Here is a 23,084-nt window from a genome sequence, read left to right as displayed (position 1 = left end):
AAGAATTAAGCAGCAAGATGAGACTGCAGTGGTACTGTGAAGAACTTAGGCAGAAGCTCACAAAATTAATAGATTAATAGATTCGAACACTCAGCAATGGATAGGATTTCATTACAGTTTGTTTAGAATCTTCCCGTAATCATGTATAATTGTTTAAAATGTGGGCTTCTCTGCCTTGGACTTTCATTAATGACTTTTCAGTAATTTTATTAAGGAATCAACTTGAAAATATGCTGTGCTATACCCCAGAGCAGGGAAGTTCAGGTCTGTAAGCCAAATCCAATCCCCTGAGGTTTTCCAGATGGCCACACTTCTTCCACCTGGCCCCAATCCCTTTCTCCTAGGCAGTGGTTGCTTGGTGGTTTTCTGGCTTTTGTGCAGTTTTCCCCCATTCTAAAAGGTTGAAATGCTTCCACTAAGCTCAGCTACTGGCAGAATGCTGGCATTTTGTAGGTAATTGTATCAGGTCCCCGAATGACCAGGGAAGTCTTTAAAGGCCTCTGCAAAGAGGGCTGTCTTAACCTTGCACAGAAAATATGGCAAATTTGGCACCAGGAGAGCTGCGGCATGGAGGATGCATGGAGATTATTTGAAAGATGGGGATTCACCACCAAAAAAACCCTCCTCCTAGTTGCCACCCTCTGAGGAGTTGGCATCCAAAGGAAGGCCCCAGAAACTGAGCATAGTGTCTGGTTAGATTGGATTCAAAGATTCATTCCAAAACTAAGGATTCCATTTGTCTCTCAATTTGAAAATTCTCCTTATAATTTTGCTTAAGGCTTTATAATGTAATCCTACCCAGGGAATAACATCCTCTTAGGTAATAGCTATTGCAAAGAGCTTCAGTAGCAATACTGACATGTTTAATTGTTTTATGATTGTTCCTGCAGCAGCCATTGCAGGCTGAATATTAAGTCTGCTGTTACTGGGTGAGGAGAAACTGTAGCCCAGTGTCTGAGCACATGCTCTGCCCACAGGAGTTTTCAGCTTTATTCCTTTTAGCTGGGAAAGCCTCTGGAAAACCCCCACCCAGTCAACATGCGCAATGCTTGTTTGTCAGTTTATTTCCCGCCCATCCTCCAAGGAGCCCAAGGCATTGTGCACATAATCGTCCTCTTCATTTTATCCTCTCAACCACCTTGTATGCTGTGCTGTGCTGAGAGTCTTTGCCTGGACCAAAGACAGCCAGTGAGCTTAATGGCTGCCCGCGTTCCTCAGCCTGCAGGCCACTACTGCTGCATGGTGGGTCTGGGGCACTGTGGTGGTGCTTCGCCTGCACAAAAGCCGTCAGGAGCTCACGTTCGTATCTGCGGAGCTGCTGAGCAAATTGGACTCTGCTCCCTTCTTTTGCTGCAACCTAGCTGCAACTTGAGAGGGAGTGCAGCATAGTATTCATTGGACAGGACTCGATTGCTCTATCTCTGTGTTTCTCACCATGCATGCCAGGGTAGTATCATGAATTGTTTCATGAACAGTTTCATGAGCACATGTATGCACCACCATGTAGACTTGATTACCATGGGTGTGCTTGCAGGCCCATGATGGAAAGCTGTGCAGCTCATCTTGAATAGCAGAAGTAATCTGGTGGAGAACCATTCCTATGTGATGACAAGAAAGCAAGTTCAGAGACCACTGTGATTATATTACAAAGCCTTTAATTCTCACCCAGTATAGTGGCATACTTGATTTTGTCAAATCCTTCATATACAATGCCCAACAAGATAAATCCTTAAACATGACTCATGTCTTTGCAATATGAGGTTTATGTTGGCTTGCAATCATGGGAAAAAATACTTGGTAGAAGGATAAAGGAGCTAAGAATTATTCTTTACATTGTGACCATAGTTAAAACAGTTTTTTGTGCAAAGGAATAGTTGATAATTGGCTGATGTGATGTGGAAAGTATGCATTTCCTTCTCACTTTATGCCCCCTACACCAGCTTTATCATTCAAACCTTGTTTGTGTTCTGGGGCTTGTCACAAAGCTCATTTGCTGCAATCAGATCAGCGTGCAAATTAAAGAGACTGCTTAAGCTTGCCGTGGAGTCTCAGATCTGATCAAAGTCGTTTACTGTTGTATATGAGGATTAATTTCTAAAAGGGCAAAAAGAACAAGTTAATTGCAGAGGGTAGTTAGTAAACAAATCTAATAGTACAACCTTCTGCTTGGCTACTTAGAAGTGAGCCCCATTAAATGTAATGGGACTTACACTGAGGTCAGTGTGTATGGCAGCTTTCCCCCGCCTGTGGTACCCTAGGTAATTTGGGCAGTAATTCCCATTATGGCTATTGGTTGCAGCCCAACACAACTGGAGGGTATTAATGCTGTGAAAAACTGTGTTTTGGATTGCAGCCTAAGTGTTGTTATTGGTTGCTGTATCAGTTTCCAAATTCTTGGGATTCCAACTGAATAGCTACATCCCTTCCCAGCATGGCTGGGTTCAGACAACACAATAATCCACACGGAAAAGATGAGTGTGCGATATGGTTGAACCATGAATTGCTGCCATCATTGTTGTGTTTGAAACATGGATCCACAACAAAACATGGCTTCATAGATGGCTCCTGGTTCAACAAACCATGATTTGTTGGCATGGCTAGGTCAAGGCAACATGAAAGCCCAATTTTTCAGCAACAACCTATAGTTCAGTGACAACCCACATTCAACCCATGCTTGAGTGTGGATTATCATGTTGTTGATGATTAGGTTCACAGGACACAACTTGTCATGAGTAACTAGCCTTAGTTGGTTGTTATTTTTTTACAAACCCAAACATCTTCCTGCAAGGTGACTGGTTTTCTACCAACACTGATTACCCTGAAACTAAGAAGCTGAACTCTGATAAACACCAGGTAAGATAAAGTGTGGTGTTCATTAGATATGTGCATTATGTCACATGAAAAAATATCACATGAAAAATAATTGCACTTAGAAATCTTTAGTATTGTGAAATATCTCAGCTTTGGCTTTAAGTCACCTTCCTGTGTTGTTTATTTTCAGTGTCTGAAACATTATCCTTTAAATATTCCTTAGCATCTGAGTTTCCAGTAAATGCTGCCACATCATCTTCTGCTGTGGTTTGCTCCCAATCAGTGCATTCAGTTCTTTGTCTTTGAATATCACTATTGTCCCTGAATGCATGTGTTAGCAAATTTTGTAACTTGGGGACCTTTCTCACGGTCACAGCTATTCACGCAGCATTTTTCAACTGGCATTTTTCTTTCATGGCTAGCAACAATGACTCATGCTTTTATTTTGATATTTTCATGGGTAAGAAATGTAACAAAATATGCATGGCATGTAATTTCTCCAATCTGAGTAAGGGAGAAAGGATTCTGTGCTTTCAGTCTGCAGGGACCAGAATTTGAAGTTAGATCAAGAGTGTTTCTGTCTAGCTTCAGAACCTAGAGAACTTATGCTGTCTTCGGAGAATGCTATCATGGTTTAAATGACTGGTAGATTAGCAATAATTTGAGCTGGCACCCTCCTTGGACTACAGTCCTAAACAAACCCTTCATGGTAATGGTGCCATATATCTTTTATGTGAAAGATCCATGCTTGGAGGCCATGTGTGCTCCTGGTGAGCCTATTTGGAAAAAAAGCAGTTGAAAAAGCAGGATGTGTTTGCACAATACCATCTTTTCATGCATCAGAATGCTTTTTGTTGTCCAGATTAAATCCTGGCTGTCATTGTCACTGTAAGATGCATTAAAGCAAGAGACCAGGTTTCAGTTCTCACCATATAGTTTTTTGCCACTCTGCTTTTTTGATGATATGTTGTGGAAAATATGTATGGCATACTGGCTCCATTGTATACTAACTTTCATAGTACAAATAAATAGTTGGAAGTTTGTAGACATGTCCAAGGATTAAACATATTGTTTCCACAAAGTTGGAAGGAGTCATGAAGGCCATCGGGTCCAACCCCCCGCTGTTGCAGGACACCACGTTACACCATCCCACTCAGATGGTCCTTCAGACTTGTCTATTTGACTTGCTCCTTAGCAAGCTCCTCAGACTTGCCTGTTTGAGTGTATTTAGCACTTTTCTTACGACACCAAACCCAAAGGAGACAACAGATCTATAGTGTGATAACCTCTCAGGGAATGGAGGTGACTCCTCCATCCATGGAAGCTTTGTGCCACGATAAGTCTGTTTGTCTTTAAGGTGCCAGTCTTGGTTGTTTTTACTGCTACAGACTAACATGGCTACACCTCTGGAAGTCAAACTCAAGGAAGGCTACCCATGCATGTATATGTGCTTTTGACAACTTGTTACTCCCAACGGTGTCCCAGTGACCCAGCACATTGGACAATCTGCCAAGGGAAGCCAGGGAGAGATGGCCCAAAGCAGAACGCTCTGCAGAAGCGTGGGAACTGTACATGAGAGAGGATGTTGATGCTGATTTACATCATGGTTCTGCCTTCAAGAGGAGGGCAAGTCACAAAAGGGCATTCTATAGAAAGCAAAGATTATGTGCTGAACACTAATGGAATGTTTGTGTTCCTGCTTTTAGATTAACGTGGTTCTTGTTTTAGCTCCATTTGCTTATTGAGTTGATCAGTTACACTTGAAATTTCCACTGTCATTAAATGTGAGTTAAAGAGTTATGCCTGGGAGCCTGAAACATGCCCAACATTTTTCTTTTCCTGAATCAGATCACTGTTTGTTTTTTAAAAAATCAAATACATTCTTTTTAGTAAGATAAAAGTGGAGGCCAAGACATCACATGCTGGATAGCAGTGCTACAACTGATAGATTTGATAAGGAAGTTTGCATGAATTCTTGTGCAGGCAAGGTCATAAAAGTCAGATGCCTTGGCTAGGCCCCTCTGTGTTACTAAATTAATTTCAGTGGAGAGGGAATTCCATCCAGAGATTTCTCACCTGCTTTAGTATACGGATAAAACTCATTTGGGCAAGGAGTTCTAAGGGTGCTGGACTGGCACGTGTGCATGTACATGCAAACACACACACGTGCATGCACATGCACACACATGTATACACCTAAAGCAAAACAATTTTGCAAATACTTAATATTTGCACAGCTTATTCATTTCTGTAGATAGCCACTCTATTCAAGTGCATCAGGGTAGGAGTCAACTTTTAAATCACCTTGAGATGAAGGAAGTTGAGCATATGTATATAAGTATTCATTCACTCTTTTTTTAGTAAGAATATATCTCACCTGACCAGTTAATAATTAAACAACTGTAGGGAGCTAATATGCACAAAAGTGTGCTCGATCCTGTACAGGATACTATAAGGACATTTCCAGTCAGCAGCTTTTGGTGGTTTAGCGATGGTGGTGGTTCTTGCAACTGCCATGATTCTGTTAGGTATCTTAGGTCAGCAGAAACCTTGGCACAAGCGACAGGGGCCTGGGGGACTAACGTGTCAATGTCTTGGTGGTCCACAAAAATTCTATCATGGGTGGAGAAGTCAGATGTACAGAAGTGCCATAAGGGGCTGTGTGAGGTTTCAGAGCTTCCCATATGGCCCACAGAATCATGGTTTCCACAGCACTCAGCTGCAGTTGTTACTGAAAAGCAAATTGTTTTATGTCTTCTTATGTGTGGTCTTTGGAATGCTTCTTCTTAGAAATGGCAGAAAGTCTCAAAGCAGATATTTGATGCCATCTAGGGTCTCCAAAAAGTCTTGCATGTCAGTAAATTGACCACTAACAAATCAGCATTTTCATGCTGTAAGAAAGCTGTACAGTAAATGGGTATCCATAATTCTTGAGAACTAAAGAGGGGACCCAAACAAGTTTTCATTGTGACAAACATGTGCTCCAGTTAAACTACAAAAGTTTTAAAACCTTCAAACTCTTAAAACACAGTTTCGTTTTTGTTTTCTGAAAGTCTGTTGGAGAAGTATAAAATAAGTGTACAGGGAAAGTGTCCTGCATATATAAGACTGTATTCTGAAGAAAGGGGTTGGGAAGATGCTCTAGTTAAAAGTTCAGTGTCAGCAAAGAATTTCCGAAGAAGATTCAGAAGCATTTTTGAATGCATGAAGGTCCCTGAAGTGCTTTCCTCAGAACATGCTCTGCAAATGAAGGACGGCATAAGTATTATTCTATATCCTGCAGATGGAGGAATTCAAGAAGGAGTGATAACAAATGAAATTGGACTTGGGCAAGGTCAAGAGCAACAAGTGCTTGACCCTTTCAGTTTCCAGAGTGCTATGCTGCTCAAGGACAGGCTGTTTTTCCAGTGCTTACTTACGATGCAAAAAATGTAAGCTGAGAGATAGGGGAATCTGGTTGAAAGGGGAAGCAAAGGCAGCTGCTGTAAAGCAGTGACTAGCCTAACAAGAGCACTGATATTAAACTTGTCTTGGCAAGATTACTGAGTGGCAGGCAGAAATTCAACAGGTGTACTTTCCCGCTCACTGCATCTTCACCTGTCAGGTTGTTGCTGAAGATGCAAAAGGAGCAAATCCCCCGCTTAGTGACTCCTGAACAAATACTGGCTGAATGACTCCCATTATGAGAGTGTGTAGGAAGAATCCAAAGCAGGCTTTGCACTTTGGGTGCAAGACTGACAGGACATTCATGTATCAAGGTGTATCGGGCTTTCTCTTTTGAAGCGCACGCATCTTGCAGCGGGAGAGATCTGTGGGTCCCCCGGCACAAGATACACTGGGAGCAAGCACTGCCTCGCCTCTCCTTTTCTTTATGGATAATGTGCAAAGTCACCTTATGGGCGCTAGCCTTGAAAGCACACGCTAATGCCAGCACTTTTCTTTTCAGCACCCTCTCCAGCTGTTCTCATGCTGTGGTGGCTCTGCTGTACCCCTTCTCCTGGCAACACACCTTCATTCCTGTCCTTCCTTCTTCCATGATTGATATTGTCTGCTGCCCGACTCCATTTCTGGTGGGGCTCCTGTCCAGCTCCCTGCCTAAACTAAAGGAGCTACCTGTAGAAGAGGTAAGAATGGAATCAAAATTTCACACTAGATTAAATCCTTAGGAAAGAATCCTGAAATAGGATCAACAGGTCTTCATACCTACATCTTGACTTATATCGCACTGAAAATAATTTCTAATAAAAGGTTTCTTCTACATCCTCTGCATACAACCAATGTAGGACACTGCATTCTAGGTGAAGCTATAGATGCCATTCACCAGGAATTACAATCCTGCCATTGTTTATATGAATTCTTTCCCAAATATTACTGGCTCTGGCTGTCCTTGAATAAGGCAAGGATCAAATGCCAAGCCTATTTGGATTTATTTTGGTGTGTGTGTGTGTTGAATAACAGTAAAAGCTCTCCAGGCATCAGGATAAAATGTTTGTATTCATTCTCTTTAGGCTTTGATGGTGAACCTCGGATCTGATCGTTTTATCAGACAGGTACTTTATGGGTTTTGCTTTGTTTTCTTGAATGTAGAAAACTGCTTCACAGCCCACTCCAGAAAGACAGATGATGTTATAAATCTCCGTTGTGAAGTTGATCCTTCAGTTAGGAATGAGAACTGAAGTGATATGGGGTCAGCCTCATAGAGCAGCCCCCACCCAATCTTTTTGGACCCATGAGTACATTTGGGAATTTGAGAAACTGCTGTAGGCACCACTAATGAGCTTTGGCATCTACCTATCCTGTCTATGGATCTTAGACTGTACTTTGCCCAGCAAATCATTTTTGTATATCTAACTAGATTCTGCAACATCTCTTTAATAAGGGATTGTCCAATTCAGCTAAGTGACTGCTGCTTTTAAAGGCACATTTTGGCAATGACAAATGGCTAAAATTGATCCGCAGCACCTTCCAACAACCAAAAGCCTGATATTACAACATAAGAAAGATAAACCTGAGCTCCCATAATGCAATTCATGGAAGTCTTTACAATGCTTTCAGTATTTGAATGGGTGGCATACAGACAGCACCTTTGAATGGATACACTTGGATAATTGGTCTGTTTTTGTTGAAGCCTATGTATGTTTCCTAGAAAGATGTATGCATTTCATATAAATCCATGTATGCATATTTTTAAAAGTGGGGTGCCATGTTGGGACTCATAAAAATCAATATTCCATGCAGAGACACTGGTAAGATTTCAGGCAAATTCATAGCACAAGACATATCAGTGGTCTGGGCAGAATCCAACTTCACTACTTGCATCATAGGATTCTCTCCCTTTCCCTTCTTCTCTAGAATCCTCTGCACCCCATAATAGTCTGCTCTGGAGGGATGCTCATCCCCCACCCCATCCAGTTCTGCTGATGGAAGCAGTTCCATCATCAGGACAATATGACTGGATTTCACCCTTTCCTTTCAAAATGTTTCTAGCACATGAGTATAGCTATTTGCCTACAGCTCTTTCTCCAGATATTACCACACTGCTTGAGTGTGACTATCAGTTTTGCATGTGTCAGATGCTAATGTAGCATTGCTTTGCTGAGCTGGGCAGCAACCATGGATTGAGAGGGGGCTGAGCAGCGCTAGAACATCACATGCATAAAATTCTTTTGTGTCACACTGTTTCTGTTTAAGCATCCTATCCCTTTGCAGCCAAAAGCACGGGATCCTATGTCGGCCGTGAGCATGAAAATGCTTTCAAAAAGATTTGTTGTTGTTTGTTGTTGTTAGTCGCGAAGTCGTGTCCGACCCATCGCAACCCCATGGACAACATTCCTCCAGGCCTTCCTGTCCTCCACCATCGCCCTGAGTCCACTTAAGCTCACACCAGCTGCTTCAATGACTCCATCTAGCCACCTCATTCTCTGCTGTCCCCTTCTTCTTTTGCCATCTATTGTTCCCAGCATTAGGTTCTTCTCCAGGGAGTCCTTCCTTCTCATTAGGTGGCCAAAGTATTTGAGTTTCATCTGATTAAGTAGATTCAAATCCTGCAATGACTATTAGCTATCATAATTAAGTCATCCTGAGCTATTTATATAAAGGATGGCATACAAAAAAATTTAATAAATAAAATAATTTAGAATGTTCAGAAACTGTTACCTTCGATTGCTGGATGCTGAGGAAAAACAGTAAAAGAATTTACTGCCTTGCTTATTAACTTCTCTAAGAACTGGATGCCCTTTTCTGAACCTGACCCAGCATGGCAATCCCTGTGTTTCTTGTGACAACCCCAGCAGGGTAGACATGGTGAAGAAGAAAAAGAGAACAACCCTGCTACTTGAGTTGGAGGAGATTGGTGGATTTGTGTTTAAAAAAAAAAAAGCTTATACACTATTTCCTACTTGTTATAGTATGTAAAAATAGTGTGCAAAATTTACACACTGTTTGCAGATAATTCAGTCTGATTTCTATAAAACCGCATCCAGAAGTCAAACATTCTGAAATACATACAATTGTAATGTGCACAGGCATTAAACAACGAATATGGAAAACCTGATTGGAACTAAAGAAATGCAGGAGAATGAACTCTTAGCATTATTTTGCCTCCCTCCACTGCTTTAGATGGATGATGAAGACACACTTTTGCCCAGGAAACTGCAAGCAGCTCTGGAGCAGGCTCTAGAGAGGAAGAATGATTTAATAAACCAAGATTCAGACAGTGAATCAGATGAGGGTAAGTGAGGCTGGGAAGAAATGCAATGTTTACAGTGCAATTGTTGTGGGATTGAGGTTAACTTTAGCTTGGAAGCTAAAGAGGCAAACAAGAATGTTGTATGTAAACTGATCGCATTAATTGCAAAAGTATATTTTCAGCTTCTCAGCAGCAAAGAGTTAGTAGTAGTTTTTAATGAAGACACATTTTTCAAAACACGGCCATAATTTTCTAACCATTTGCCTGAATGCGAATTTAAGAGCAATTATTTTTGATGGTCACTTCCACGACTCTTTGGCTCACTTAATTCTGTTTCTTGGAGAGAATTTAATTACAAGCCTGAGAGCTGTGCTAATCCCAAAGGAGGAAAAATTGCAAACACATTTGCTTCAGAAGTGTTTGCTGAGTTAAATCATTGTAGCTTCCCTAAGAAAACAACTGATGTATCTCCCTATACCTATTCAGTATACCCTATACCTTAAAGGCTTTAAAACTGTTTTAATATGAATGGCTACACTCCCTTTCATAGAGCTTGCACTTTGATTTGTTTTATAAATGTTCATGGAGTTGTTCTGTGTACACATAGTAGGTCTTTGTAGGACTGAAGCCCAAATCATTTGTATACATTTACTGGCATGTTAACTGGCAAAGAGTGTCATTGATCCTGTTTGCAGCCATGGCTATTTAAGCTACAGCTCCTAATTTGAATACCCTTGCATAACCCCAGATGGCCAGGTTTGGATGATACAGCAACCCCAGATAGGGGGATGCATATTAAAAATGGTAGCCAGCTTATGCCATGTTTCATCCGGGGTTAAATAACTCACAACAGTGTTGTACAAACTGGCCCACAATGTCTGACAACATTGTTGAAGGAAAGTTGTAATTATTTTCAGTAAACTCAAGCTGTTCCTTGAGTTTTGGAATACAAAAGCCTTCTTATTAAATGGAAGCATAGTCCTGAACAAGTGATTTCCAAAGTCAATGGGGAAAGGAAAGGGTTCTGTAAGCTCTCTCCATAACAATTCAAGTTATGCTGCCAGTGAAAGCATGAGAGCTTGGTCTTCCAGCTTGTCATGGTTAAACTATATTATATCATCATTAAACTACTGTATCAACTTCTCATATTTATAGAGATATGAGAGATACCTTAGTTAATTAGTATAGTTCCCTGTTTTGTCTAAACTAAGAAACTATTGTTATCAGGATCTGAAATGAACTTTGTGGTTCCTAGTCCTAGTAACCAAGGTTTCACAGTTTGGATGTAACAGGACACTATGGTTAATTAACCCAGGAGGACTTCAATTGTGGCAATCCAAGGATGGAGGAGAAAGGGGACAGCATGTGGGCACAAGGTTCAAGCATATCTCAGCTTAATAAGACGAAGCAAGTTTTTACATGCTAATAATGAAGAGACTTATAGCTTACATGAGACTGTGACATGTGACTCCAAGGGCAAATGCACAAGGATTTTCAGGTATAGGGGAATACCCATCCAGTTCTACTAAGTATTTTGTTTTCTCTTTTCTGCAGAGTGTAATACACTGAACGGCTTAGTATCAGAAGTTTTCATCCGTTTCTTTGTGGAGACAATTGGTCACTATTCCCTTTTCCTAACTCAAAATGAAAAGGCGGAGCGAGTCTTCCAGAGGGAGGCTTTCCGCAAATCGGTAGCTTCAAAGAGCATCCGTCGTTTTCTAGAAGTCTTTATGGAATCTCAGATGTTTGCTGGGTTTATCCAAGACAGAGAGCTGAGAAAATGTAGGGCAAAAGGTAAGGCCACTTCTGTCAACTGCAGAATAGCTTGTTTTATAAATGAAAACAGCTGAGTACATCATTAACCGTAACAAAAGCATGTGATTGTCCATGTGAAGTCTTCAACAATGTGCTAACTACATGGTGACAGACAGACAATGTATCTCAGCTTTGGCCTACCTACACTGCAGTATTGCAGATACTAGCGTTATTGCCTCATTTGCAAGGTTTAGGACTTACACAAAATGCTGTATATAAACAGAGGGTATTACTCTGTAGTTGCATCTATGTTAGGAAAAACTGAACAACCCATAAGCAAATAAAAATCAAACAGGTGTCAGACTCTTCATTACCCAGCAATGCCACCTGCTGGGATTCTTGAATCATTAGCTCAACTCCTACTCCAGGAAGGAATATAGCAGAGCTTTAGAAAGATTACAGAGGGAGGGTTGGAATGGGGTTGTTTTTCCTCCTCTGAAGGGAGATAGCCTATTTCATATATGGGAAAAGGAAAATGTAATTATAAACGGGACCTGTATAAGTATGTTGGCCGGATTACTTAGACCACAATGACCTTACTGATCTCAAGGCTGTAAATGTTGCCTGTAGTTTATGTTTGAAGTTTGGGTAAAGCAGGCTTCAGGTGTGTATGAGGCGTGTGCATCTCCATCTCCACTCTCCCCACCAGTGGGTTGCCATGTGAACATTATAATGGATGAAGTGTGAGGTACTTGTACGTCCACCATCTATGCTTAATCATATCATAATGCAGACAAATTTCAGAAATCCTGTGGGAAGGGAAGGAACCAAAAAAGCACTTTGTGTATAGCGCCTGTCTGATAAAAGATTGCAGCTCCCTGAATCCCTGTGGTGCTCACATGGTTACAGAAACCAATTTGTAAATATACTGCAGTGATGCTACAGTGTGGCCTAAACAAAAACAAATGAAGGCAAATGAAAGCAAGATACCCCTTTCATTATCTGGTAAAAATCAATCAAATGCCTTATGGTTTAAGGATGGAGCGCTTAACACAAATGACATTTTACACAAGTCCTATTAATTTCAGTGTGGATCTACATATTGAGTTGTTTAAATATGAATGCTTTTATTTAAGGAGATATGAAGGGAGGAAAGCAGGTGACAGGAAGGAGGGAAGACATGCACTTCCATAAAGAACAGGACTTAATAAAGGTTTCCAGAATACCCTTCTGAAAGCAGTGTTGGAAAAAAAGAGCTGTTCTCCCTGGCTATGGCAGAAATAAAAGCTCAAGGTCTTGATCCTTCTTTCCCTTGGAAAAAACCCAATGATTTCTCTTTCATCTACTTCCCACAGGTCTCTTTGAACAAAGGGTTGAACAATACTTGGAAGAGCTTCCAGACACTGAACAAAGTGGAGTAAATAAGTTTCTACGAGGTCTTGGTAAGGAGATTAGTTTTGAAATATTCAAGCTCTGGGCTCTTGAGCTTTTTTGCATGTTAAGAAGATGGTAGGAAATAGTTCTGTTATAAAGCACATTCTAGTTTTCAGGCTCCTTCAAAGTAGTATCATGTAGAAATAGAGAAGAGGTATCTATTAAAAAGTAATGGAAGAAACCAATCTTTTCAAGAAAATGCTGAGCTAGTAACAGTGCTGATAACAATTCAAAATGCTGGTACTAACATTGAAAGTCCTAAACAGCTTGGGGCCAGGTTATCTGAAGGATCACTTTCTCCTATATGTACTTACCTGGAACCCAAGGTCATCTTTGGGGGTCCTTCTCCAGGAGCCCCTTCCAAAGCAAGTGAGGCAGGTGGCTACCAGGAAGCGGACCTTTTTGTTCATATAGTCAAGGCTATGGTTTTCCCAGTTGCAATGTATGGCTGTGAAAGCTGGACCATAAGGAAGGCTGAATACCGAAGAATTGAGGCCTTTGAATTGTGGAACTGGAGAAGACTCCTGCGAATCTCTTGGACTGCAAGGCAATCAAACCAGTCAGTCCTAGAGGAGATCAACCCTGGCTAATTTTTAGAAGGCCAGATACTGAAGATGAAACTTAAATACTTTAGCCACCTAATGAGAAGGAAGGACTCCCTGGAGAAGAGCCTAATGCTGGGAACAATTGATGGCAAAAGAAGAAGGGGACGGCAGAGGATGAGGTGGCTAGATGGAGTCACTGAAGCAGTTGGTGTGAGCTTAAGTGGACTCCGGGGGATGGTGGAGGACAGGAAGGCCTGGAGGAGTGTTGTCCATGGGGTCGCGATGGGTTAGGCGTGACTTCGCAACTAGCAAACAAAACCCTGGTTTTGGAATGATCTTTTCAAAGAGGTGCACCTAGCATCTACTTGATATTCTTTTCAATGCCAGGTGAAGACCTTTTTCTTTTCCCAGCATTTTAACAGTCTAACTCGTAAATTTTGTTTTTATAAATCCCATGTTACTCTTGACCATTGCCATGCTTCTGTGCTGAATAGTAGCAATTGCAGTTGTGGTTTTGTTCTTTTAAATTAATTTTTATATCTGTGTCTTTTTAACAGTTTAATTTTAACTTTTGTTAACCACCCCGAGAGCCTTGGCTATTAGTTGATATAAAAATGCATGCATGACTGAAATAACAACATGTTTTTGCTTCATCATGAAATGCCTGTAAAAAATGAAAATATTTTAGAGGAGCTTCTCTTAGTCAAATGAAAGTCTATTATCTCACCTTGGATAATGGTGCTTTCACACAACTGTGTGATGGCCTTTCTGAAGAACAGTGCTTTTGTGCTAACATTTGAGATATCTAATTTTGCCATAATTTTTCTATGGTTTCAAATGAGGATCTTATTTTTCAATGTATTATTTCACATGATAGTCTGCCTTACTTCTAAAGCTTAGAATACATTGTGGTGACACTTCCTTATGTCACTTGTACACAATAATACTGTAAAAGGGGACCTACTATTGGCATTTTATAGAAGAACATCATTCCTATAACTGGGCTATTTCAATCCATTTAATGCAGAATACCTAGAAATGGTTTGTTGATACTCCTTTGGAGTGTACCAGAGATCACACTAGTGGTAAACTTGTACAGAGCAGATGCAGAATGATATGTTGTGATGTTCCATCTCTTATATGCAACTTGAATACTGTGTCTATTAGACTGTATCTTATATTAAATAATTTTAACATAATTGAAATATTTTCTACCCAGTGTATCTTGCAGCATTGAGTTCTCAGCTTAACTGTGCTTTGTAAAAATGCTTCCCCTTACTCCCCCAAAGTAAAATCATACAGATGAAGTGTGAGGGGCATTTCAGAATATTAGTCCTATTTGTGGACACGCTTAGTGATTCTGCAGGCTGTCCAAGCTGATAGGCAGGCAAAACATATGAACCTGCTACACCACAATCTTTACGCAGACAACAATGGGTTTGTTTGTTTGTTTGTTTAGAAGCTTCTACGCTGCCCCATTCGCCAAAGCCTCGGGGCGGCTCACAATAATAAATAAATAAGAACAGTATAAAACAATATAATATGAGTCGACCTGGCCCGAAAAATAAAATAAATAAATAATATTAACAATTAAAATAGCATTTGAATAAAAAGGTCTTCGCCTGGCGCCGAAAAACAAATAACAACGGCGCCAGGCAGACCTCTCTGGGGAGCGCATTCCATAGATTGGGCACCACCGCAGAGAAAGCCCTCCTCCGAGTACTCACCGTCCTAATTTCCTTCACGGAGGGTTCCCGGAGAAGGGCCTCTCCCGCTGATCTCAAGGGACAGGCGGGCATATATGAATGTAAGCACTCTTTCAGGTAACCAGGACCCAAGCTGTTAAGGGCTTTATAGGTCATAACCAACACCTTGAATTGGGCCCGGACTTCAATGGGAAGCCAATGAAGCTGACGGAGGACTGGAGTCATGTGAACATAACGCCCAGTCCCCATCAGCAGCCTGGCAACTCTATTTTGAACCAATTGAAGTATCTGGACCGTCTTCAAGGGCAGCCCCATGTAGAGCGCATTACAGAAGTCAAGTCGGGAAGTCACCAACGCGTGTATCACCGTCACCAGGCAGTCATCCTCCAGGTAGGGACGCAGCTGATGGATCAGCCAAAGCTGAAAGAAAGTGGTCCTCGCCACTGCTGTCACCTGAGCTTCCAGTGAAAGCTCTGGGTCGAGGAGCACTCCCAAGCTGCGGACCTTGTCCCTAAGAGGGAGTGCAACCCCATTCAGGACTAGGTCCAGGTCCCCTTCCCTGAAGCCTGATCTGCCAACCAACAGGACCTCTGTCTTGTCTGGATTGAGCTTCAGTTTACTGGCCCTCATCCAGCCCATTACCTCAGCCAGGCACCGGTTCAGTACAGCCACTGCCTCACCTGGATTGGTGGAGAACGAGAGGTTGAGCTGGGTATCATCAGCGTACTGATGATTCCGCAGCCCACACCTCCTGATGACCTCCCCCAGCGGTTTCATGTAGATGTTAAATAGCAAGGGGGACAAAATGGAACCCTGCGGAACTCCATGGCATAGCTGCCATGGCACAGAGTCATAGTCCTCCAGCACATCTTCTGGAATCGGCCATTGAGATAGGAGCGGAACCACTGCAAAGCAGTGCCTCCGACCCCCAATCCCGCTAGCCTATCCAGAAGGATACCATGGTCGATGGTATTGAAAGCTGCTGAGAGGTCCAGGAGAACCAACAGGGATGCACTCCCCGTCTTTCTCCCTGCATAGGTCATCGTACAGGGTGACCAAGGCAGATTCAGCATCGTACCTGGGTCTGAAGCCAGACTGAAATGGGTCCTGATAATCAGTTTCCTCCAAGAGTGCTTGGAGTTATCCTGCCACCACCTGCTCCAACACCTTGCCCAGAAACGGGATGTTGGCCACTGGTCTATAATTAGTGGCCATCTCTGGATCCAGTGACGCCTTCTTCAGGACCGGTCGAACTACCGCCTCCTTTAAAGGGGCAGGTACCCAGCCCTCCCTCAGAGAGGCGTTAATCACTTCCAAGATCTAGATCCCTATCCCGTGCTTGGCGTTGTTAATTAGCCAAGATGGGCAAGGGTCCAGTAGGCAGGTGGTGGGACGTACTCGTCCAAGCATCTTGTCCACATCATCAGGCCGCAGTAACTGAAATTCATCCATCAATTTTGGACCAGACGGCGACATTGGTATCTCCCCAGAAGCCTCTGAATCACTAGTGGAGTCCAGCTCGTGACATCTCTGAGCGATTTTCTCCCAGAAATGCTTGGCAAAGTCGTCCCAGTGGGCCTTCAAGGGTGGAACCGGATCTTTCTTAGGGCCGGGATGAACCAGCCCTTGTACCACCCGAAACAGCTCCGCTGGACGGCATTGTGAGGAGGCAGTGGAAATGGAAAAGAATTTCTTTTTCGCCACCCTCACCGCCACAGCATAGGCCCTATACTGGGCTCTTAAGTGTGTTCGGTCAGATTCATCCCGTGATTTCCTCCACCTACGCTCTAGATGTCTCCCAGCCCACTTCATCGTCCGCAATTCAGGTGTATACCAAGGGGAAGAGTGGGCTCTGCCTGGCTATTACATGGAACTCACCTGAAACAAAAGTTGAGAATAATCAATCACATAGGACTCTGGAATGTGAAACTGCTTATGAAAACTGCATTATTTAAGAATGTGTGATAGCTGCATTGTAGTAGGGAGATTCCATGTTCCTAACCAAAGTGACAAAGGACTTTGCTGAAATTGAGCTATGTCCATCTGAAGATAGAAAGCCAGCAGAGGTATGGCCATATATGACCATCTCCTAGCTGAGCAGGAGTTGTGGATGTGTGCTCAGTGTAATGAGCTCCTGGGTCTCAGGGAACAAGTTCCTTCTCTTGAAGCCAAGGTTGCTGACCTGAACAAGCTAAGACAGGAAGAGAGGTTGGCTAATAAGATCCTTGGGAATCACAGAGCAGTGTCCCATTCCTTCGGTGACAGCCCCTCTGCTGTCATGAAAAATGGGTATCTCAGGGAAGGAAAGCAGCATGCTGAAGATGAGGGAAATGATGCCTTAAGACTCATTCCTTGAAAGACAACGTTTTGCGTTGAGAAAGAATAACTTTTTGCACTGAGGATGCAACTTGGGGAGGGGGTTGTGGTAGTGGGAGATTTGATCACTAGCCACATAGACAGCTGCGTTTGTGATGAGAGTGTAGGTTGCATGTTAAATTGTCTGTCTGGTACAAAGTTGTGAATAGTATGTGCCTAGATAGATAGTGCTGGGTTAGTCAGTGAACATGAGCTATGCTGATTGTGGGAAGATGTTGTCATTACAGGTCTGTTAGCCTAATGTGTGTTCTGGGTAAATTTGTTGAAAGTGTTATTAAGGACAGAATCAGAAAGCCTATTGTTTCTGCAAAGGTAAATCCTAACCCATTAGAGTTCTATGATAGTTTCAATACACACATGTACAGGAGCAATCCAGTAGGCATTGTTTATTTGGACTTCCAAAAGACTTTTGACAAAGTCCCTCAGCAAAGATTCCTGAGCAGATTTAGCAGTCATGGAAGAAGAAGAAAAGTCCTGTTATGGATCAGTAACTTGTTAAAAGAATTGAAGTGATGGAAATAAATTGTAATTCCAAATGAGGACTGTAAACAGTGAGGTCCCACAGGGATCTGTATTAGGAATGGTGCTTTTCAACATATTCATAAATGATCTGGAGTGAGGAAGAAAATGGCTATGTTTACTGATGACACTAAACCATTTAAGGTGGATAAATTCAAAAAGGATTGTAAAGAGCTTCAAAATTATCTCTTCAATTAAGGGTAAATGTGGTTCAATGTAAGCAATGCTGGGGGAAAAAAATCCCAACTTTTGAGTATAACTTGATGGTCAGTCACTGCTAGTGCAGATCCCAAGAAAAGGGTTTGGGATTGTGTTGAATAGCTTGATGAAAATGTCAACTCAGTGTGTGGTTGCTATGAAAAGGGCAAACACCATGTTAGGCATAATTAGGAAAGCATGGAACATAAAACTGGCCATGTCATGCTGCCATCATACAAATCTGTGGAACGACTGCACTTAGAATATTGTGTACAGTCTTAGTCACCAGACCTAAGAAAGGTTACTGTAGAGTTGGAAAAAGTGCAGAAAGGGCAACTAAAACAATTAAGGAGCTGGAGCAACTCCCTTACGAGGAGTAGTTACAACAGTGGTGATTGTTTAATGCAGATAAAGTAAAGTAAGGTGAGACATGATAGAGGTATTCAGAATTAGGTACAGTGTAGAGAAAGTGGATGGGGAGACATTTCTCTCTCTCTCCCTTTATGCTGGAGCCCAGAGTCCTTTCTGTCTAAGTATGCATAGCACTGAGCTCTAGGCTCAACAATTCAGGATTGGGACTAATGTCATAGTAGCAGTAAAGAAGAGGTCATTCTCTCTCTTCCACAGAATTCATAGCCTGTGCATGTAAATTCAGCATATTTTCCAGATACACGGGATATAAATATAATAAACAAGTAAAATAATAACAATTTCCCTTTTAATCAACACTTGGAAAGGATTTCATTATCAGTTTGTACTGGAACATAGATCTAAATCAGAAAAAGAGAGAATAGCACTGTATTCCATCTGATGTAAACAAACCTAAATCATCAGAGTAGAATGTCTGTACCTCTTTTAAAACTGTGTTTGTGACAAACAACTACATGCTATAGAAATACTGTGTTGTAGCTTTTTTCAAAAAAAAAAACAAAAAACAAAAAAAACAAAATAGTACTGAATTATTCATGGCTCTATTTGTATGTTAATACCTGAGGGTGTCCCATTTATGTCATTGTAGGAAATAAAATGAAGTTCCTTCACAAGAAGAATTAATTCCTATCTACTGTGATATGGATCCAAAGACTATTTATGACACCGAGCACAGAGAACACCACCTGCACATCATCATGATCAGATTCTGATGTTGGAGGGGACAATATCAGCTGGTCACAAATTTAAGTGACTGCAAATGCTGTTTGACTGTGTGTCAGGGAAAAAAAACTATGTATTTGGAAAGATATTTGTAAATAATGTGCTGTAAGCATCTTTAACATTTTTTTGTAATGAGCACAGCCAACTGTGGTAATATTTGTATATTCCTGAAAATAACAGGTTCCTCTTTCTTTAGTATGAACTGAGTAATGCTTGGTGCAAACTGAATAGCTAATTATGTGCAGCTGACTGTCTCAGCAGAACCACTGACTTCAACGGATGTTTGTGAGCACTGTGGTGTACTATGGAAGTGAATGAATTCCAGTCTGGGAATTTGGGGGTGGGAGTATGTGAAAGAGGACTGATTTTTATATGACAGAGTTTCTATTTTTCTTTAGTTTTTCTTCTAATTCATTTTTTCATGAAAAAGAATAACAAGTTACTCTGTAATAAGGTACTTGATTCACAATCACAGATTTATCTGCTTTGTTTTAAACAATGGTCAGTAAACTGTAATGCATCCTGCACTATGATTGCTGAACTCACAGAGATCTCTGTCCTTTTGACAAACAGGTTGTTGCAAATTAGGTACAGTCCAGTTTTTCTTTATGTATGATTTCTAATAAATTGTGTAAATACTTGGTCAAAAGTCCATGTTGATTAGAATCCTTCTCAAATTTTGAATGCTGTCTTAATGATATCTTTCTGGATATTTCCAGTGACAGCTCAATTAGGTCTACTTTGCAGGAAGGTGTGCAGCAATTCTATGTGTGTTAACCTGGGAATAAGTACCACTGGATTCAGTGGGGCTTGTTTTTGAGTAGACATGTGCAGAGTCACAGGGATCCCAATGCAGCACCTGTAAGCTCCTGCAATGATACTTGCAAGGGGTTCTCATCATGTCTGTGGCATTCTTTATTTTTTCCTAATCATTTAACATATGTAAAGAACTTGTATGAAAATACAAACATGGGCTTCAACAAAAGTGGTCCAAACATCCAAATACTCATTTATAGATGGTGCCCCTTCAAAGACTGAAAGCATTAGGTCCCTAGTCCATTCCAATGTTGTAGTACAAACTTTTTAGTTGACAAGATGGCAACGAGAATCCATTTGTAGAGACGATTTGTTTTATTTATTTAAGCTTTTATATATCGTTTGTTCAGCAAAAAAGCTCTCAAAAGGGTGTACAATTTAATTTAATTTCCATGAAGCAGGTAAGTAATTTAAAAGGTTATAAATCAGTGAATCTTAAAGACAATTGCAGTACAAAATTTCTCTGTGTAATAACCTCCCAACAAAAAGTGCAACTACTGGACATTGCTGAAACATGTTAAAAAGAAGCATTTGTTGCACTGTACCATCAGCAGTAAGCGGAGTTAGTCAATTTCTTCTTGAAAAGATGCTGAGGTGTCCAACAGATAAAGAACAAAAGTTTTGCTAAGTCAGCCACAGCCTAAGATCCGCAAGTGCCATGGATTACTACCTTTGGCATCTACCAATTAAGCATTTTGTGGTGTTGCCAACAGTAGTTTCTCAAATTACCAAATGTATTTGTGGATCCAACAGTGTTGCTTAACCCATACACTAAAAACTAAAGAATAAAGAGTGCTTACCTTTGCACGTTTATAAGCCTCATATAACTCAGTGGGGTTTACCACCCTAGAAAATACACATATGTAAGCTACTTTTTAGCTCTTCTTACAAGGTATGCTCTGTCCAATGCCAAAATAATAGTACAGACCAAAATACAAAATCTTGAGGGACTAGAACCTATGACCTACAAGCAGAATGGGGTTTTGCTGCTCCCTACAGCAGGCCTGGGCATATATATGCCACCCCAAAACTGTTCCTGAAGCTGGAAAATACATTTTTTCTTGGGACTGTATCTCCAAATGCTAAAATCCCAGGTCACCAATGAAATTTATTGAAGGAAGAAACTGCGATATTAGAAAATGAAGTGAAAGCTGCTCTGAAACCACTTGAAAGTAATAAACCATTCAAAGTAAATAGGGCATTCCAAGTTGCAGAGATTGAATTGGTCCAAATCCTAACAAGAATATGTCAATAAATGCAGAAATAAGACAATGGCCCACAGACTGGAAATATTCAATATACATTCCAATCTTCAAGAAAGTATATGCAAAAGAGTGTAACAATTACAGACGCAGTGCACTAATTTCCCATGCAAGTAAAGTGATGCTAGAGATGTTGTAACAAAGAATTTTACCTTTTCTGGAGTGAGAAGTGCCCAGCATTCAAGATGGATTCTGAAAAGGAAAAGGCATTTAAGATCATATATATATGATCAAATATACAAATATACATTGGCTTCTAGAATGCACTAAAGAATTTTATATGAACAATCTGTGCTTTATAGGTAACAGCAAAACCTTTGTATGGATCATGAGCAGCTATGGATGGTTCTGAAAGATATGAGTGTGCCTCAGCACTTGATTATTTTGATGCATAACCAGTATGAGCAAGGCACTACTGTTAGGGCTGAGTATAGAGAAATAAAATGGTTTCCCATAGGCAAAGGGGTCAGATATGGGTGTATCTCCCTAGCTGTTCAATTTCTACACAAAACATATAATATGGAAAGCTGGGTTAGGATCAGAGGAAGCGGTAGAAAATTGGAAGATACATAACAATTTAAGATAAGCAGATAATACCATATTACCAGCAGAAAGCAGTAATAAATTTAAATAACTCCTGATAAAAGTTAAAGAACAAAGTGCAAAAGCAGGGCTGCAGCTGAATATTAAGTAAACAAAAAAGATGACTATAGAAGAATTACATAGACGGTTATTAACTTTACTATTAATAATTATTATTATTATTAGAAAATTTATATGCCGCCCCGTGCCGAAGCCTCGGGGCGGCTTACAACACAATAAAATACAATACAAAAATAACAATATAAAACTAAAATTGATTATATATATATATATATATATATATATATAAACGATATAAAAGAAGTTATAAAAGTTATAAAAGAAAAGAAGTTGCCCTGGCCAGATGAATAAGTAAATATTGTTAACAATTAAAATGACATTTAAATAAAAAGGTCCTCACCTGGCGCCGAAAAACAAATAACGACGGCGCCAGGCGGACCTCTCTGGGGAATGAAATCGAAATTGTGAAAGCTTTTACACACCTCTGGCTCAGTCATCAATCTGAAAGGAGACTGCATCCAATAAATTTGAAGATGACAGATTTGGAAGGGTAGCCTAGAAAATATTAAATGTAAGGATATTTTACTGGAGACGAGGGTCAAGCTAATTCAGACTATTGTATTTTCAATCACAGTGTGTGGGTGTGAAAGCTGGACAGTGAAGAAAGCTGACAGGAAGAAAAAATGTGCTTGAAACATGGTTTGGAGAGCTTTGTTAGTACCCTGGGCCAACAGAAAGACAAGTGGGTCCTACATAAACCACGGCAGAGCTTTCTAGAAGCAAAAATGGCAAGCCTGAGGCCATCATGTATCATGCGAAGGCAAGACTCATTGGGGAAGTCAATCACATTAGGGAAAGTCAAAGGCAGACGACAAAAGGGAAGACAAAATATGAGATGGATTGAATCCGTAAAAGAAGCCACAGCCTTGGAACTTGAAGGGAGCTGTCTAGGCAGGACATACTGGATGGCTTTCATTCATAGGGTTGCCAAGGCAGGAGAGGACAGTGCTAACAACTTCGGATTGCACTGTTAGGGTCCTTGAGGTGAGGCGATTGGCATGTGAGCAGGAAAAACACTGACATCTTTCAACTTAAATAGTCTATTCTTTGGAACCATTATCATTTATTTATTATTTGATTTCTAGCCTTCCCCATTAGCCACAGGGCTCCCTGGGTGGCTTGAAGCTTATATAGGAAGACCAACCTGCTGGGTTTTCTT

At 41.0% G+C, this 23,084-nt stretch overlaps 1 protein-coding gene and 1 long non-coding RNA gene across 7 annotated transcripts in view; one reads left to right on the top strand and one right to left on the bottom strand.

Moving 5' to 3' along the window:
- The window catches only part of DENND2B (DENN domain containing 2B), a 157,463-nt gene extending 137,630 nt beyond the window's left edge, over positions 1-19,833 (top strand). For all 5 annotated transcript variants that reach the window (XM_044425932.1, XM_044425929.1, XM_044425931.1 and 2 more), the window contains 6 exons: positions 6,758-6,935; positions 7,320-7,361; positions 9,430-9,541; positions 11,054-11,293; positions 12,610-12,696; positions 19,051-19,833. In XM_044425932.1, coding sequence (XP_044281867.1) covers positions 6,758-6,935; positions 7,320-7,361; positions 9,430-9,541; positions 11,054-11,293; positions 12,610-12,696; positions 19,051-19,085 — 694 coding nt within the window. In that variant the 3' untranslated portion in view covers positions 19,086-19,833. The remainder of the gene's footprint in view (positions 1-6,757; positions 6,936-7,319; positions 7,362-9,429; positions 9,542-11,053; positions 11,294-12,609; positions 12,697-19,050) is intronic.
- LOC123021283 lies at positions 2-22,574 on the bottom strand. 2 transcript variants are annotated; one of them, XR_006414296.1, is made up of 3 exons: positions 22,348-22,574; positions 21,415-21,454; positions 2-1,598 (listed from the first exon to the last, which is right to left on the bottom strand). It is a non-coding gene; the product is annotated as an uncharacterized LOC123021283 (long non-coding RNA). The 2 variants fall into 2 exon arrangements; XR_006414295.1 differs by lacking the exon at positions 2-1,598 and adding an exon at positions 19,965-20,846.
- Positions 22,575-23,084: the final 510 nt, after the last annotated feature.

The sequence above is a fragment of the Varanus komodoensis genome, unplaced genomic scaffold (assembly GCF_004798865.1).
Source record: "Varanus komodoensis strain SLA01 unplaced genomic scaffold, ASM479886v1 scaffold16, whole genome shotgun sequence".
Lineage (NCBI taxonomy): Eukaryota > Metazoa > Chordata > Lepidosauria > Squamata > Varanidae > Varanus > Varanus komodoensis.
The sequence above is the reverse complement of the archived record's forward strand: the minus strand, read 5'-3'. Positions and strand labels throughout refer to the sequence as shown.